This window comes from Sceloporus undulatus, chromosome 3 (assembly GCF_019175285.1).
Source record: "Sceloporus undulatus isolate JIND9_A2432 ecotype Alabama chromosome 3, SceUnd_v1.1, whole genome shotgun sequence".
NCBI classification, from domain to species: domain Eukaryota; kingdom Metazoa; phylum Chordata; class Lepidosauria; order Squamata; family Phrynosomatidae; genus Sceloporus; species Sceloporus undulatus.
The window spans coordinates 30371396-30391166 of NC_056524.1; the positions used below are offsets into that span (position 1 = coordinate 30371396).

General features: G+C 39.3%; 1 protein-coding gene across 1 annotated transcript in view; it reads right to left on the reverse strand.

Moving 5' to 3' along the window:
- Positions 1–19771, reverse strand: part of ATP8A2 (ATPase phospholipid transporting 8A2) — a 500148-nt gene that overhangs the window by 105716 nt on the left and 374661 nt on the right. The window contains exon 32 of the mRNA XM_042457059.1: positions 19102–19209. Coding sequence (XP_042312993.1) covers positions 19102–19209 — 108 coding nt within the window. The remainder of the gene's footprint in view (positions 1–19101; positions 19210–19771) is intronic.

The following is a 19771-nucleotide window of genomic DNA, read 5'->3' on the forward strand; positions in this document are numbered from 1 at the left end:
GAAACCACATCCTGCTCTTCCACCACTAGGCATTATAGCGAACAGGGATACCTTGTCAGAGGGCTGCCATTTGTAACAGAGGTTTAATTCATCATCAGAACTAATCTCAATTTCATCTTGCAAGATTAGTACAGACACCTCTGTCAGAACCATCCCCTCTCAGCTAAAACGATAAGCCATTAAAAATGTATTTCTGAAATAAACAGCTGAGGTTTGAAAATTGGTTGATTAATCAATCAAATAATTCAATTAATGCTTCCCCATGTTGTATGAGCAGATGCTAATAACCTGCCATTGCCAGTCTCTCTGGCACCGAGCCTTGATTTCCACAAACTGTTAAAAATGTATTCCTCTATCACTCCCCCCCCATCCGCTATCTCTGCTATTGTCATTGAATAGCTGCCTGCCTGCAATTTCTCAACAAGAGCCAGGTTTTCATGTCCACTGGCCCCTGCATTCCTGCCAAAGCCCTGCAGAAACGAGAGCTCCTGCAGCTGCCAGGGTTTATTTACACACATTCCTGGCTCAAATTGAATTAATGAGCATAATTTAACTCAGGCAATGTCCTCCATGGCTCTTGTTTCTCTTTGCTCCAGTTGACGTTTCTCTTCTGGTGCACGCAAATGTTCCTGTCATCATAAAGTAGTCTAAAACATGTCCACTGCAACAAACTGCAATGTTTCCTGCACTTCATAGTCCATTCAAGTCTTGTGAACTGTGTCACTGGGATTCCATGCAGTTGATCAAATAATGTTTGTGTAGTCCTGGATGTGTCTACTCAGAAACAAACCATTCTGCACTGGGTCTTGCTCCTAGGGAGGTAGCTGCAGAATTGCAAATAAAATGTTTCAACGAACATCTAGAAGTATTCAACTTGCTCTTTATGATTTAGAAGCTTTTTTGATTTGTGGAGCCCTAAGGGCTCCACAGAGCACAGGTTGGGAACTGCTGATCTAGAGGTTCGAAAAATTACTTTCTTGAACTTCACTTTCTAGAATCCCCTGCACGTTGAATGTTGCATGGGGAATTTTGGGAGTTGTAGTCCACCCCCCCCCCCCCCCGTTCTGGTCTAATTGTGTGTTTGTGAGCTTATCTGCACTTTCATCAGATTGCTGAATTTGTTATCAATTGAATCTTCTTCTTCTTGTTAGCTGCCCTTGAGTCAACCTCATGGTGACCCTGTGAAGGAGACATTTCCAAGCCCCCCTGTCCTCTACTTCTGTGCTCAGGTCCTGTAGGCTCAGGTCTGTGGTCTCCTAGATTGAGTCCATCCATCTGGAATGTGGTCTTCCTCTTTTTCTATTGCCCCTCTACCTTCCCCAGGATCATTGTCTTTTCTAATGAGTCATGCCTTCTCATTATGTGGCCAAAGTATAACAGCCTCAGTTTCATCATATTGGCTTTGAAGGAGAGTTAAGGCTTGATTTGTTCTAGGATCCAACTGTTTGTCTTTTTGGCTGTCCATGGTATCCTCAGAACTCTTCTTCAGCACCATATTTTGAATGAATGAATTTTCTTCCTGTCTGCTTTCTTCACTGTCCAGTAATGGTAATGGGGAACACAGTGGATTGGGCAATTCTGACTTTAGTGTTCAGCTGTATATCTTTACTCTTTAGGTATATCTCTTCGTAACTTATCACATAGCCACTGGTGCAATAGTAAATTCTGAAGCACAGGCCCTCAACATGACAGTCCATATAATGACAACACTGAGGAGAGAAAGGCAGGCAGCTGGGTTGATCCAAATCAAGAAACCCATTCTAGAGTTTTCACCTCCACGAGGATTAGGTCTTTTATAAAACTAAGGGGGTCTTCATTGCAAATTCAAGATCAAGCCACCCCAAACCCTTTAGTTTATAACAATAATAATTCAGAACAGTACCCGTTGCTGAGAATATCTATATCCCCAATTTTCTCTAGATCCATTTCAAACTGGCTTCAGGACAGAATATGGGGTGCAGACTGCCATAGTCGCTTTAACTGATGACCTCCATCTAAGCATCGACAGAGGAAGCATGACCCTGCTGGTGCTATTAGACCTCTCAGCGGCATTTGACACAATAGACCATGACATCCTCGTGGAATGCCTGACAGAGCTAGGAATTGAAGGCACTGCTTTCCTCTCAGGTAGATAGATTCCAGAGGGTGTCATGACAATTGCTCTTCAAAAACAGAGCTTAACTGTGGCGTCCTTCAGGTTGCCATCCTGTCCCTGATGTTATTCAACATCTATATGAAGCCTCTGGGAAAAATCATCTGTAGATATGGAGTGGGGTGTTATCAGTATGCTGATGACACCCAAATATACTTCTCCATGTCTTGGTCATCAGCAATGATGACAGATGGTATTTCTCCCCTCAATCAATGTCTTGCAGCAGTAATGGATTGGATGAGGGAAAACAAACTCAAGCTGAATCTAGACAAAATGGAGGTACTTATGGTAGGGGTCCCCAAACCAGGTATTGTGTTGCAACCTCCAGTCCTAGAGGGGCTCACACTCCCCTCAAAGGACTGTGTTCCCAGCTTAGGGCTGCTTCTCGACTCATCGCTTCAGATGAGAAATCAGGTGAATGCAACGGTCAAGAGTACCTGTTATCAGCTCTGGCTGATACATCAGCTGTGCCCTTTCCTGGGGCTGGGTGACCTTGAAACTGTAGTACACGCACTGGTAACCACAAGACTTGATTTTTGCAACACGTTCTGCATGGGGCTACCCTTGTGCCTAGTCCGGAAACTTCAACTGGTACAGAATAAGGCAGCCAGATTGATTACAGAAACAACTAGGAGTGACCATCTTACACCAATACTGAAATCACTCCACTGGCTGCCTATTAGTTTCCGGGCACAGTACAAGGTGTTGGTCATAACGTTTAAAGCACTCCATGGCTTGGGCCCAACCTATTTAAGGAATCACCTCCTTCCGTATAATCCGCCCCATGCACTCAGATCCTCTGGGAGGAATTTGTTGCAGTCCACAAAGACCAAATTGACCGCAACCTCCCAGAGGACTTTTTCCACGATCGCTCCCACCTTATGGAATGGCCTGCCGGATGAGATCCGACAAACTGCCAACCTAGAGAACTTCAAGAAAGCTGTCAAGACAGATCTCTTCTGGCAAGCCTTCCCAGAATAGAATCCGGCCATGTAAAGATCCCCCCACAGACATATATAAGTGAAGACTCTGCCCGCTGTTATTCTATCATTGTACTATTTTTTTTAGATTTTATTGCCTGTAATTTTAATGGATAGAATTGTTTAATCCTTTTTTAAGGGGGGGGGACTGTATATATTGTTGTATTTTTAAAGGTTGTATGCCGCTTTTATTGTAGTAAGAAAAAACGGGATATAAATAAAAGTTTTATTTATTTATTAGCTACTTTAGGAACTGCAGTTTAATTCAGAAGGAACAGGACAACTCAAGGGGGTTGGTGAATAGAGTCATCCTCTGCTAATCCAAAATTACCAAGGCTATGATCCTGCAAGTCTTGGTTCTATTCTGTTGTTTTACTTTCAAGACATTTCTGATTTATGGTGACCCTATCACATGGTTTTCTTGACAAGATTTGTTCAGATGGGGGTACTCTTGCCTTCTTCTGAGGCTGAGCATGTGTGAATTACCCATGGTCACATAGTGGTTTCCATGGCCATGTTGTGATTTGAACTCTTGTCTCCAGAGTCATAGTTCAACACTCAAACACCACACTGGATCAACTACATCACTGTATATGTCATGTATGGTCACCATAAAAATATTACACACAGCTCAGGATAAAAGCTGGGCTGCAGAGTGTTCAGAGATTTCTCTCTCATTTTCCATCAGATTCTCTTGGAGGAAGTTGAACTTCTCCATTCTGGTTCTCAGAGGTCCTAACTTTATGCACACAAAAACCTAAAGGGGATTCCTTCCAGGAGATGGCTGCAAACAGGAGGTCTGTTTATTGCACTGAGCAGACCAATGAAGAATTTCCTGCATCTGATGTCAAAGGCAGAGTACATGAAACGTTCCTCTGAAGTCTGTACAATGAAATCAACAGTTCTCCTGTGTATTATAATGTTTTATGTACCTTTGGGTTGCACTTTTTGAAAAAAAGTCAGTGAGCTTTCAACAAGCCAGCGGAGAGAGAAGGGAGAGAGAGAAGGAGAGGAGAGAAGGAAAGAAAGAGGAAATAAAGCGACCTATTGTACACATGAACAAGAGACTGTGCAGACTGATGTCAAATATATTTTGGCCTCAGAATATAATGGATGGAAATACCTAAGCTACACCTACCCCCCACCTCCCAAATCTCCCTTCCAAAAGTAATTCACCACAAAAGAAACCAGCTCTTTGAGGCAAGAGGGGGAAGTAAAACATGTTTGGCTATGTTGAAGCAACAGACTTTTTTTCCACCTTTGCCTAACACCATTGTTTCCCAGAAAACTGTAGCTAATTGCACTTTTTGCTTGGAATTCAAACCACAACCAATTCTTGCAATCTGAGCCAGCGATTTTCTTGTTCTTAATAGAAAGCCCACTACATTCTTGTGCTCCTAGAAAATTATAGAGATACATGTTGTGGTGTCAATCCAATTAGTCCCAATTTCAGTGGACCCACTGAATCAATGGAATATGATGAGTCAACATTTATGTGAGTTCCATCGCACCATTGGGTCTACACTAACAATTGGATTTAAGCCTATCTATGTAAATATCTTAACAGATTAACACTGGAGATGCTTAAAACCATTGACCTTTGCACTGGGTTTTCATTATGACTCACAGTCTAAGAGTAAATTACGTTGAAGTGTTAAAAGTACAACAGAGGTAGGAAATGTGCAGTCCATGAATCATAGAATCATAGAGTTGGAAGAGACCACCATGGCCATCCAGTCCAATCTCCCTGCCATGCAGGAACTCACAATCACAGCACTTCCAGCCTGTTCTTAAAGACCTTCAAAGGAGGAGACTCCATCACACTCTGAGGGAGTGTGTTCCACTGTTGAAAAGCCCTTACTGTCAGGAAGGTCCTCCTAATGTTGAGGTGGAATCTCTTTTCCTGGAGCTTGCATCCAATTTCCGAGTTCTAGTCTCTGGAGCAGCAGAAAACAAGCTTGCTCCATCCTCAGTGTGACACCTCTTCAAATACTTAAACAGGGCTATCATATCACCTCTTAACTCATAAGGCATGGTTTCCAGACCCTTCATTGTTTTGGTTGCCCTCCTTTGGAAGCACTCCAGCTTGTTAACATCCTTTTTGAATTGTGGTGCCCAGAACTGGACACAGTATTGTAGATAAGGCCTGACCAAAGCAGAATAGAGTGGCACTATTACTTCCCTTGATCTAGACACTATACTTCTGTTGATGCAGTCTAAAATCACATTGGCCTTTTTAGCTGCTGCATCACACCACTGACTCATGTTCAACTTGTGGTCTACTAGGACTCCTAGATCCAATGTGAAGTCGAAGGCTTTCATGGCCGGCATCCATGGGTTTTTGTGGGTTTTTCAGGCTATGTGGCCATGTTCTATCAAATTTTCTTCCTGACGTTTCGTCAGCATCTGTGACTGGTATCTTCAGAGAAGATGCCAGCCACAGATGCTGGCGAAATGTCAGGAAGAAAATTTGATAGAACATGGTCACATAGCCTGAAAAACCCACAAAAAACCACTCTCATTAAGCCAGGTGTCCCCCATGCATTTCATTTTTTCTACCTAAGTGCAGTGTCTTACATTTCTCCCTGTGATGTTCATTTTGTTAATTTTGGCCCAGTTTTCTAATTTATTCAGGTCATTTTGAATTTTGATGCTGTCCTCTGGGGTATCAGCTACTCACCCTAATTTGGTTTCATCTGCAAATTTGATAAGCATGCCCTTTGTTCCTTCATCCACATCACTGATAAAGATGTTGCATAGAACTGAGCCCAGGACAGAATCCTGTACACTTCTCTCCATGGTGAAAAGGGAGCCATTATTGAGCACCCTTTGGGTTTGCCCAGTCAATCAGTTACAAATCCAAATGAAGCCTGTATGAGCTTCTGTCCAGCCATCTCAGCCTCTAGCTGACTATCAGAACGGAAACATCTCCCTATGCAAGCCTGCCTGAGTTTTAAAATCTTTGGGGTACGGCTTTCTCACAGTACCATCACAGGCACATTTGGCGAGGACATGGGAGAAAGCCTTCTTAGTAGTTGCTCCCAGGCTGTGTAACTCTCCCTCGTGGGAACTTCGGTTAACCCCCTCACTGCACTCTTTCTGCTGGCAGACAAAACCCTTTTGTATTTAGACAGGCCTTTGGGTTATAATTCATGTGACAGAGGGTTATTTCAAATGTGGTGTGCTGTGGTATGCTTCTCTATTTTAAAGTCATAGTGCCACTATATTCTGCTCTGGTCAGGCCCCACCTGGAATATTGTGTCCAGTTCTGGGCACCATAATTCAAAAAGGACATTGAGAAACTGGAGCGTGTCCAAAGGAGGGCGATTAAAATGGTGAAAGGTCTGGAAACCATGCACTACGAGGAACGACTTAGGGAGCTGGGGATGTTTAGCCTGGAGAAGAGAAGGTTAAGAGGTGATATGATAGCCCTGTTTAAATATTTGAAAGGATGTCATATTGAGGAGGGAGCAAGCTTGTTTTCTGCTGCTCCAGAGAACAGGACCCAGAACAATGGATGCAAGCTACAGGAAAAGAGATTCCACCTCAACATTAGGAGGAACTTCCTGACAGTAAGGGCTGTTCGACAGTGGAACAAACTCCCTCAGAGTGTAGTGGAGTCTCCTTCCTTGGAGGTCTTCAAGCAGAGGCTGGATGGCCATCTGTCGGGGATGCTTTGATTGTGATTTCCTGCATGGCAGGGGGTTGGACTGAATGGCCCTTGTGGTCTCTTCCAACTCTATGATTCTATGATTCTATTAATTGTGACTTGAATTGTTTTAACTATGTGCTTTTTAAGCAGAATTATTTATTTAATTGGTTTTTAATTTATGTAAAACAATTTTTTGTCTGAACTTCGTTTTAAATTGTTCTAAAGTGATAAAAACCAGAGAGCACCTGACAGAATCCACAGGAGAGAAGTCTCAAAGTGCTTGATAGATAGCTACTTTATTGCAGAGAAAGCCCAACGTGTTTCACCATGTGTGTGTGTGTGTGTGTGTGTGTGTAAAATAGTCTTTTTCAGGGGCTACATAAAAACATGTATATAAATATAAAATAACACATAATTATGTGATGAAACATATATAATATAATAAATATAAGAAAATTCATTTTAATATTTGTACATTTTGTACACTTCCCAGGGCCTATAAGTACAAGTTTGAAATCAGACTGCAGAAATTTCTGAAGCTCAGAATCCCTCTGGGCACCTACGTGTGCCTACCTCTGTGTTAAGAGCACTGGGATTAAGATGGACCAAGTTCAAGTTCACACTCACCCATGCAACTCATTGGTTGGGCTAATCACTCTCTCTCAGCCTGACTTACCTCACAGCGTTTTTGTGAGGTAGCAAGAATGATGTAGATTAACTTTTATTCATTGGGAATAAAGGTTTTTTGTAGGTTTTTGGGGCTATGTGGTCATGTTCTAGAAGAGTTTATTCCTGATGTTTCACCGGCATCTATGGCTGCCATCTTCAGAGAATGCCATTCTATGGATTAAAAAAAAAAAACCTATGGATTTTGGCTGTGAAAGCCTTTGACTTCACAAATAAAAGTTAACTGTGACTTAATCCACTAGTCCTCAACTGCCAATCAGCTACAGAAGCTACCACTCATTGCCTTTGGTTGTACACATCCTTTCTTACCCTGCCTCTACCTTGTCCTTTTCTTTTGTCCTTCTATATATTTGGTCAGTATGTTCTATCATGAATTATATATTATTAAAATAATGTTTGGGAAAGATTAGGACCCTGAGAAGTCTGTGCATGCCAAAAACATCCATACATGCTTATGTTTTATATGTATGATTTAGCTGTACATCGGGAGGTCCAACAGACATGGGTACTGATCCAAAGTACTGAGTGCACATATTGTACTTATGATACTTATATATGGTTGTGAAGGCTGGACTGTGAAAAAAGTTGATAGAAGGCAAATCAACTCATTTACAATGTGGTACTGGAGGAAAGTTCTACAGATACTATGGACTACCAAAATGGCCAATAAATGGGTTCTAGAGTAAATCAAGCCTTGAAGCCAAAATGTCCAAATTAAAGCTACTGGACTTTGGCCACATCATGAAACATGACTCACTGGAAAGGATGATAATGCTTGGTAGAATGAGAGGCAGTAAGAAAAGAAAGACCCCATTACAGGTGAATAGACTCAACCAAGGAAGCTATAGCCAGCCCTGAGTTTCCAAGATCTTAACAGGACTGAAAATAACAGGCTAACTTGGAGGACTGTCATTCGGGGTGGGGGTTGGGGGTGGGGGGGACATCCTATGTCCAAACCACTTGGCAGCAATTAACATAGCAACTGATCCATAGATCCTTGATTTCTGTGAGATGATTATGTATGTTGTGCAGAAGAGGAAGGGGGGGGGAAATCCTCTGGTTTCAACTAAAACAGCAAATTTCTTGATTAATCTCCCACTGTGATATACAGTTTGTTCTGTAGTGCTGAGACACTGACATGTTAAACTATCCAGAAGATAAATTTCTTTAAAACATCCTATACTAGCTTGCAACACAGTCAAACACATGGCACAACAATCTACGGTGTGTACATATAAATTCCTGCTGACATGTTGTACATTCTGTGTGGAAATAAAGAAGAGAAAGGGATTGCACTGAAAAATGTAACAAATGAAACATCTGTCACACAGCTGATAACACAAAGTGTGGCAACAATGTTCCAGGAAGGTGTTAAAATCATAAGAAATGAGGAGAGACTCACAAAAAAATGATCAGGTGTCCTTTTTCATGTCAAGCTGCCATAAAATCTGTGCAAACATATTTGTTTCTGTTACATATATTAGCATTTCAGGGAGATAATCAAATGTGCTTTACTTGAGCTGGTGATACAGGAATATTTTACAAAGCCCTGAAGACTGTCTGGTACAGAAGCACATGCATTAAATTAAGCAAAAATCCCAGGTGAAGAAATAATCTATCCATTATGGTATGTAGCTTTTATGAGTGTCCACTATGACATTATAGCTTACACCCAACAGGAGCTACTGATGCCTTTTGCACCCTCTCCCCAGATTTGTTCTTGACAGTTGGAGGACTATCCATGCCATGAGAGGTGTTTATGGCAAGTTCAGTGGAAATAGATAAAAAATGGCTTTGTGTTGTGTCGGTAAGAGACTCCAATGGCTCAAAGCAAGAACTTGGAAAATTATTTTTAGGAAGAATAACTCTAATTACCATGATCTTTAAATGAGCAGGATTAATTGGAGCTGTCCCTATCAAATTAGGACAGTTGTAGGGTATGGGCCTCCCATAGGCATCTGGCTGGCTACTGAGAGAAACAGGATAATATGGTAGACAGGTCTTTGGTCTGCTTCAGCAAGTCTCTGTTTGTATATTATTTAATCTCCAGACAGCTGTGTTATAGGAACTTGCTTTACCATGGTGAATCACAAAACTGACATGCATATACATTTGGTAGAAGTGAATATGCCCACTTGGCATTGAGGGTTCTGCAAGCATCTGGGATCAGATCCTAATCAATAGAGCAGAAATACCACAGTCTTAGGATCTACTCAGGCAGTAATTCAGACAAGAGAGAGTGATAAGATGAGACTTGACATTGCCTTCCCTCTCCTTTGCTGATGTGAAGAAAAGAAAAATGATCAGGTTTTCCCTAGCCAAGTCTTCACAAGCTGCCTACAGGCTTCTGCAAAGCATTTGTTAAGAACTGGTATGGCATTGTACCTCTCATCCAATTCAAAACACACCCAGTGCCAATCCCAGCCAATAGTTATAAGTTCTATTTACCATACTGGTTAAGCTCTTTCTTAAGAGATGTCAACAAATCATCATAAAATAAATTCCTCAAAATAAAGAGTGTTGAAGGAAGCAAAACAGAAAGGAAAAACAAACACTGAAAATAAAGGAAACAAAAGATACACAACTTGAGCTGGGACAGACGAGGAAAGTGCTCCTATCTTCCCCAGCCCTTTCTTTCCACAAAGATCTGCCTTTATCTCCTTGAGTAACTCAAACGCATAACTTGAGAACCATTGAAATCCCTTTCATACATCTTTACATAGGCACACACATTGCATTATGCTATGCTGATCTGTCTGCCTGGAACACAGACCAAGGAAATGTTTGAATGCCACATCAAACAGACTGGAGACTATTAACAATGAAAGCAAACAAGTTCAGCCACTGGCAAGTCTACACCTGTGGACAGAAATCTGATTTCTGACTTGATATGTGAATGAATTGTTTCCATGGGCTGAAATGTCTGTGCTGGAGTGTAAAATGTGAGCAGTCATACACAAACAAGCCACAGAAGGAATGACCAGTTTTTCAATCAGTGCCAAATACTGTTGAAACATGAGAAACCATGAGGGCAGTAACTACCAGGAAAAACACCCTGTGTTGAGAAGGGAAAAAGTAATGGTCATGGGAGAAACATAAGAAACTACATAGGCCTGACTCAACTTGCAGTTCTAACTGGAGTAGACCCATTGAATTAACATTAAGTTAGTAAGTAACTTAATGGCTCTACTGTAGTTAGGACCAACAATTAGATTTTGGCCATCACAAGCTACAGATGTTAAGATGAAAGAAGGATAATAACAACACAATGTGCATGCAATGTATTTATGCCATCAATGAAGTTTCTCATCATTCATGCAACCAAGAGCTTGCTTTCTTGCTTTCTTTCTTTCTACCCTTGTCTACCCTAAATAAGTAAAATCTCAAGAGTCATGAAGCTATTAGGTGTTGCCAAGACAGAGAGGTGGAACATTATGCATCATGTGGAGAAAATAGACAGGAAATCTTTTTCTCCTTCTCACAGAATGAACCTAGGGTCAATGAAACTGAATGGTGGGAGACTTAGGATAGACAGTAGACAGGACTTCCTCACACAGCACATAGTTACACTGTAGAATTTTTTACCACAAGATATAGTGATGATTACCAACCTAGCCACTTTTAACAGGGATTTACATCAATTCATATGGGATAAGGATATCAGTAGCTTATTAGTTATCATGATGACAATATACTAGATCAGTGCCAGGATGTCTCCCCATACCAATTGTGAATGATATTGCCCTCATATTCTGGTTGGGCCTTTCCCGTAGACAGCTAGTTGCTCTGAAAAAAGAATGCTGGACTAGATAGGCCTTTGTTCTGATCCAGCAAGGTTTTTTAAAAAATATTATTATCATGCAATCATCATAATAATTACAACAGCAACAATAATATTTCTTTATGTTCCATCTTTTCCTCATTTTATGTGGACTCAAGACTTACTTGAGTTGTAAGTCGACCTTGGAAAATTAGGTATATACCATGGACAATGGTATTAAAACAGGTTAAAGTAAAGAATAAATTGCAAAATATATGCATTTTGAAACAATTGGATAAGTTAATTATCTAATATTAATAATATAGTAATGGTCTAGTGCCTTTGCCCACCTAGTTTACTACTGTCTATATTAGCCTTCATCAGCTTGGAAGCTCCAGGAGCACTTTCACAATACACAATTATTGGACTATATTCCATTTTAACTGCCATGGAATCCTGGTGAAGTTTGTACAGTGAGATACTAGACCTCTCCAAGAATTCAAAATGCCCTCCCATAAACTGCAAATCCCAGGATTCCATAAGATGTTGTCATGGCAGTTAACACAGAATATAGTGCTACACCTGTGTAATGTGAAAGGGAATCTAATGTATTGACTATCCTAAAGGGCATTAGAAGAGCTGTAATTTAACATATCTGGAAGGCACTAGTTGTGGAAGACTAGTGTAGACTGATAGTTAGTGGTTCTCCAGAGTTTCTGAGATCTTTGTTTTTCACACCTACTTGGAGATGTTAGGGACTGAACTTGGGACCAACTGCATGGCAATTATTCCACCATGGAATGTTTCTCCCATACCTAATGTCTGGTAAAGTCTATCGTTTTCCTACAGTTGGATTTGTAAAGATCTGTGTCATTGCCAAGAATAAAGGACCACAACAGTTGTCAAACATGTAGAACCGAGCTTAGAAAAGTTACCTATAACTATAACTCCCAAATCCCTCACCTAGCATTACCTTTGACCAGGGTAAATCAGGAAATAATATTTTATTTTTTTCAGTTATTATTTTGATCACAGATCACTCATGTCTTCTACCATTAACCCAGTGGTTAGAGGTCTGTATTTGACCACTACTTTCTAGACATTTTTGTTAAGTTATCGTTCTCCATGCTGTTCCTGACAAAGGCGGGGAGTGGGGTGGGGAGGAGCTCGGAAAGAGAACTGGGAACTAAACCAACATCTTTGCTTTCTAAAGCAGTTTATTTTTTTAAATGCCTGCTAAAGGATGCCAGGTACTCACTAAGGGTGGCATTTAGAGAAGATACTGTTTCAAGCTATATGTGATAATTCTTCAGAAGGACCAAGTTACTGACTCTGCAACAGTTATTTTTAGAGAACTTCTCATTTCTTAGAGAAGACTTTGCAACATGTCACTCAGCAGAAAAGAAATAATTCAAAAACCATAAATAGTTCATAGTTAATCACAGCAGCATTTCTGGAACTTTTAAACCACTCTACTTAAAGGAATCATTACAATAAAAAGATACTGAGTTTTCTGTACAATACAAATTACCTTTGTGTCTTGAGGATAAAATAAATTAGTCTATCAGAACATGAGAACCATGTGCTAATAAGAGGAGAGGGGGATTACCAAACAATAACATACCAATGGTCCAACTCATTTAATATCCTGTCTTTAACTATGGTTTATGCCAGATGCTTCAAAGAAAAGCATAAAGTTCCCACGTAACACCTATCTCAACAGCATTATCAGTACATGAGGGGAGGAGGATAAGACAGGAGACTAGGCCTTGACCTCAGCGGGGAATCTCTTTGAGGCCTGAAACCTGAGGCTTGTGACCCTTGTATACATTAAAGTATTCTAGCTCTAGCTAGATCTATTATGGTTAGGGTCTCATCTACAGTTAAACTCCTTCCCACAATTCTAAGATGGCCAAACCAAACCAAACCTGTACAGTTAAATTTACTTATGATTCTGGGTGTTCCTTTAGGTCATTATCTTCTAACCTGATGCCCACCAGATGTTTTGTACTATAGCTCTGTCATCAGCTTTGGTCAGCATGGCTGTTTTATGTAAACCCTTGGGGAAGGATATTTAAGTACATATATTCAATTAAGCTTTTCATCTTTCTCGTTTCAATAGCATCACAACTGTTTGGCTGCCAGATGTTGCACTACACTTCCCACAAGGTCCGTCCAGTATGTTCAATGGTAAGGGACAATGCAAGCTGTAGTCACTAACATTTTGGTTGCAAGTTGTCTCTCCCATACACAAACACAATACAGTGGCGTAGATCCTACAATTAATCCTAATAAGAGTAGATCCATTGAATCAATGGGGGCCATTTATGTAAGTTCCTGTGTTTTGATGGTTCTGCTCTTCTTGGGACTAGCAACTGGATTTAGGCCAATGAGTGTTTTGATTCAGATAAGGGGAGCTATCTTCTTTCTTAACTGTAGACTAGTTTGACTGCAGTGCATTGATATTATGTATTATAAACAGATTTTACAAGAATTTTCTTGAAAGTTTATGAAGGTTCTATATAAAATACTTCTTCAGCCTATTTTTTTCCAAGCCTTCCTTCTTTCACAGGAGGGGGAAAGGGCTGATATTTTAAACTCCACTTCATCGACATTTTACAGTCCTTGGAGCTAAATCTTGACATTGCTGGAATAACAGCATATATCTGGGCTGAACTTTTTTCTCCCAAGTATCTTCTTTACTCTCATTTAGATGATAAATGTCCTCTTAATCTGTTTTGTAATTGATTACTTCTATAGGAACACAATGTAAGAATACATGGGCTACATTAATGACCAAATTCAATCATGCACAGTGTTGGTGCTACAGTTTGTATGAAAATAATCTGCAGTACTGTCTTAGCTCCAGTGAGGCATTAATGCTATATCTCAAGACATCATTTGTTTCGGGAAATCCAATGAGTATTAAATAACACCCTTTAAGTAGAAAAACATTTTGTCAAAATATTCACGCAGAAACCCAACGCTATTCAACACTGTATTCTTTGCTCTGGGACCTATGTTGTGTTGGAGCAGATGTTTAACCACAACTGTGACACAGATATTTTTTCCAGTTAAATGCAATAAAATTAAGGGTCAACTCAAATTACTCACAGATTTTCACAATTTTTTTTTTTACATTGTTGAAAAAAGTTCCACTTTGGAGACAACTATTGTTGCTTCTTAAGAAATGATTGCTTATTCATTTATATCAGTAGAAGAAATCAAGTGGCCCTCCAGATATTGCTGAACTGTAAATCCCAGCATGATTAAGATGGCCATTAATCCCTGGTCATGATTAAGTTGGTACTATCTGTCACTTTTAATTGTCTACAACTTCCCTCATTGCTATCACTACATAAGCAAAGCAGATCAGTTATGTGGTGTTATGAGAACAATCTGCTCACTACGTGATTTCTGACTGGTTAGGACCCCCAACATTACTTGTACAGGAAGCATGGAGTGAGTGGATCAGTTCAAGTCAACGTTTGCTTGTAAACAAAGTTATTCTGCTTTGGTTACAGTTCAGGCTAATAAAAGTTCAATAACCAGTTCAACATTCATAACTAGCAGTTTCATTCTAATGAGGAAAAATATGCAATATACGGGGCAAATTTTAATGTTAGTTCTACTGACAGCAGATCCACTGAACTGAATGGGACTTGTTAGTCACATGTAAATCCTTTGACTTCAAAAGATTTATTCTAGGTATGATAAACCCTAGATTTATCCCATGGAAGATGGGGCTTTTTCTATAAGATCTTCTAGTTTCTTGAAATGTGCCTCCTTTTTCCCAAGGAGAAAGCATTTTATTTTTAAGATTACATTAACAGTATCAGGCACAACTGCCTGAAATTAATTGATCTTTGTAACAGCAATTCAAAATTTGCGTTATTTTACATTCTTAAACATTAAGCTTCATCATTTTCCCAATATTTAAGTACAGTGGACTCTTGTTATAAGCTGGGGTTTGGTTTGGTTCCAAGATCCCCGTGGATAACAAAGTCCGTGGATGCTCAAATCCCATTAAATATAATGCAATAGCAAAATGGTGTCCCTTATAAAAAATGGAAAATCAAGTTTTGATATTTGAAATTTATACTTTTTTGAACATTTTCAATGTGTGGATGCTTGAATCCATGTATAAGAAGGGCCGACTGTACTTTTTAGGCAATGGAGGTTTGCTCTTTCTAGGAATTTTAAATCTTCCTTCTGCCTATTTCATTTCAAATAGAAGCACTCACTGTACAGTGTGTCTAAAGACCATTTGGTAGACACAGAATATGCCCAGCATTGCTGGTTTTATATTCTATCATCATCTCACAAATGTCCATCCCTTTCATATTCTAATCTCCACATTAACCAAATAGTATTATATGTTTTTTTTAAATAAAAGTGTTTTTATTGATATAATCATTGAATCATATCAGATTGGTATATGTATTGTCATCGTATCATGTACTTTCCATGATCCCCTGACTGGCTGAGATCGCTTAAGTGAAATATCCAAGCAGTAGAAAGTATCAGAAGCCTAGGGAAACAGCAGCACTGAACAGACTGGGGAAAAAATAACATTATCACAATAAAAACAGAGAAAGAGATCTATTTATCAAAAAGATTGTTGTTAAGTTGCATAATTTTCAGCAAAGCCCTAAAAGTTAAGTTCCTTAAAAAAATTATGTAACCTAGCCTTAGTAACTATATAGCTATCCACCTAGCCTTTTATATAACCTGAGCTCCTAATGTGGGTATAGAGTCAAACTATCTTTAAAATGCTGACATATCAATTGTATTATGAGGTTGAAAAACACATTTCATAGTTCTACATGATGCTCTTAATCAAATTTCAGCCTAATTCCTGGAAATCTGAATTAGAGTTGGTGATGCAAATGACACAGTGAAGCATACCAAGGGTACAATGGACATTGCCTAAAGAATTTGGGTTTGTCTCTGTCAGTCATGTTCATGCTGGAAGATCTGTCAGCTGTCACTCTTTCCCCTCACTTTATAAAACTGTCTATGGCAATTTCCTATAACCTCAATTACACTCTACAGTATATGACAATACAATGAAATATTCATTAAACCACAACCAGATATGACAAGAGAATAGTGGATGATTTTCTCTTGGTTTACTAGATTATATTGGTTTAATAGACTTGTTTACTAGATTACTTGAATTACTCTTAAATATAGGCTTTTGCTTCTAGGGTGCCTCTCTGTTCTTTTCTTCTCCTATTTGGCAATGAGTTTTTTTTTCATTAAAAAATAAAATGCATAGTTTCATTGCTAAAACTATTATTCTTGGGGGTTCCCCACCCTTTTTTTTTTTTTTGGCTGCATTTCAGATCTTGGAAAAATCTAGTTTTTGGAATTAAATTTCCCCAATGCACTAACCAGTAAGGTCTTTGGAAGATTCTGAGACTTGTAGTCTAAGAAAGTAGCTTTTCCAGATTCTGCTGCTTTTTCTTTTTGTTGTCCACCAGATTATCTATATAGGATGTTCAAGAAACAACCACTTAATGCAGGAAACTGCCTTATACTGACTCAGGCTATTGATCCACTTTGCTCAGCATTGTTTATACTTGCCACCAACAGTTCTCTGAGTCTTTCCCAATCCCATTTTGCGGAGACTAGCAATTGAACACAGGCCTTCTACAAGCAAAACATGTGCTCTGCCATTTTGCTAACTTCTGTAAATGAAACACAAATCTTCTCTGCTTCTTTGTTAAGAAAAAAAATAGAATGATAATAATATACTTATGAGAGAGGAAAACAGAGAAATCCTATAAATTGCAAACGTCTCTCGATCTGGTTATATTATGATGACCAGTCTGAATACATAATAAATTTATAGTGCACTTCTTTTGATGTAGAGGTTGTACTAGTCTCAATATGCAGCAATGACAGATTTTGTTCACTAGAGTTTGCTCCCTATAGTATTTGACACATATTTATTAAACCCCTTTTTTTTTTGTTCCCAGGAGTCTCCTATTTTTCACATTCCCATTGGGCTCTTGAGTGGTTTTGACAGGCTCATTATTTTTCTCTATTCTCCAAGGGTTGAATTCATGACACTGAAGGGGAAAATTTCACCACCTGGAACTCAATATATGTTAAAGGAACACATCCAAAACCTCACAACATTCTAAGTGTAACTACTAGTGACATACACAGCTCTCTCTTGGTTATGGTCTCTCAGTAATTTATTTTGCAGGTATAATTTCCTTTTCTTTCCACAAGTTAGAGAAGAAGAATAGAAAGAAAATGGGTATTTAATCAGGGGAGATATACAACATGGCCATAAAAACTGTTTAGTTTGCAAATTATACCACCAACTAGGAAATCTCATATGGAGAGTATTAATATATAGCTGAATGCTGATCACAGATATATATCCATAACCAGTAGAAATGCATACATCTGAAAATGATTATGCTGAGGAATCCTCTTCCTGCTCCAGATCACATGCCAGGTAAAATTTAGTTTTGAAGGCGATTTCAAATATAACAGATACATTGAAAGACACTGGTTATACTCCTTATTATCTTTTTTACCATTTGGGGAGTTAAAATTTGTACTCTGATTACCATGGCTACAACTGATTATCAGTTCAATTAACCCATTACAAATTTTTAATTGACCTAGTTGACTCCAGTTGATTATGTAACATCATTTTTATATTGATTAATTTAAAACATCCTAGATTTTACTAAAAATTGTAGAAGGCAGGCACCATTTGAAGAAAGGTTTACTATTAGACAAGAGGGAATGCTTCTCTTAGAAAATAGCATTCTCTCTTGTCTGACAGTATATGAATTATTTTTTTAAAAAAAATATTTATTTATATAAATGGGCCAGGACCAGGAATGAACTCCAGATCCCATTGAACCAAAACTCCCACAACCATTTACTACTGGCAATGCTGGCAAGAATTGTTACAACCCAATAGCATGTGAAAGGCCAAATACTTCCCACCCAGTATGCTCTTTTCCTCCAGAGAACTACTTGTTGCAGTCAGTTCCAAATTAAACGAATTAACTGATCAGTCAAAACTCATTTAAGTAATTAAAATGTATTTAACCTATTGAGTATAATAGACCTAAACAATGCCCATTCGATTACGTTCAGTATATATTTGTTTCATACTGATCACAGAGAACATTACCCAATATAGAGAAGTAGGGCAGGAGCACATGAAAAGTCAAAGAGCACATGAACTGTAGTCAGTTAATTCAGCCCCTGGCACCCCCCATTAAACTCCGAAACTCTTGGCACCCCCCTCCTTCCACAAACCTTTTTGCCCAACCTTCCCAAACTTCTTCTACAGGAGATTATGCAAATTAATATTTTTTGGAGAGGCAAGTGACACGAGAATAGCAAATCACCCCCCCCCAATCCTAACCTCCACCCTCAAAGATTGGGAATAATGCAAAGTCATTTCTGTTCATCCAAAATGGTGGCCATGTAGTTCCCAAAAGGAACATGGAATCACACAGTATGGTCCTCTGAGCCCAGGAATGCTCACCCTGGAATACCGCATTGAAGGTAACCATGTTACTTTTCACTCAGGTTGGTGAAAAGATAAGGCCAGTTTGAATTAGACTGAAGCACCAAGATTTAGACTTCATGTAACAAGTTGAAATAAAAACAAAAGAAAAGAAATGTACACAAGGGCTTTTCCCACTTCACAGTTGGATATTTCACACAAAGTGGAGGTTATCTCATAGCTGATCATTTCTTAGACTCAACACCCAAAACAAAATCCAAGAGTTTACTAAAATACATGTGTTTAAAGACTGGATTCAAAACTTTCTTGGCCACTGTGGGGGGGAAAAAGCTCTTTGCTAATGCAAACAAAAGGACTGACCTGTCCAAGCATGTCTGGTGCAATAGGAATGATGGGCCAGATGGTAGAATAAACTCCAAAGAAGACCAGCCAAAGCAGCATGCTTCCCCAAACAGCTAAGTGGCTGAACTGTAGGAAAAAGAAACAAGCAATCAAGACACAATGCAAGGCAGACAGTCTCTCCCCCTGCTCTCATTGCCACAGTCTTGATTCTCAGGTATTATTTTACTTTCCTCTGTTCTATTTCCACCTAGGCTTTTGCCAGTTTCACTCAGCACTGTCAAACACAGCCAGTAGTAAGACTGATTAAGTTGCTCTCCTGTTAAATCCTTTTCCTCTGCGAGGAAACAACGTTGGTTTGTCCCAGCCAGCACCTCACAGACTTATACATGCACACATGCACACACAAAAAAGAGATTCTTAGCATTTATTTAGGCATTAAATTTTCCATGACCCCAGAATGAACCACAGAAGAATCATAGAATCATAGAATCATAGAGTTGGAAGAGACCACTAGGGACTGGAATCCCACTGTTGATTCCTGGAAATCTTTGTTACTTGACCAGATTGTCCATCACATGGGGCTAGACTTCAGATATAAATATGGTTCCAAAATCTAGCCTAGCACAGAACTGGCATACACCACTGCATATGTTCTGAGTCATAGAATCATAGAATCGTAGAGCTGGAA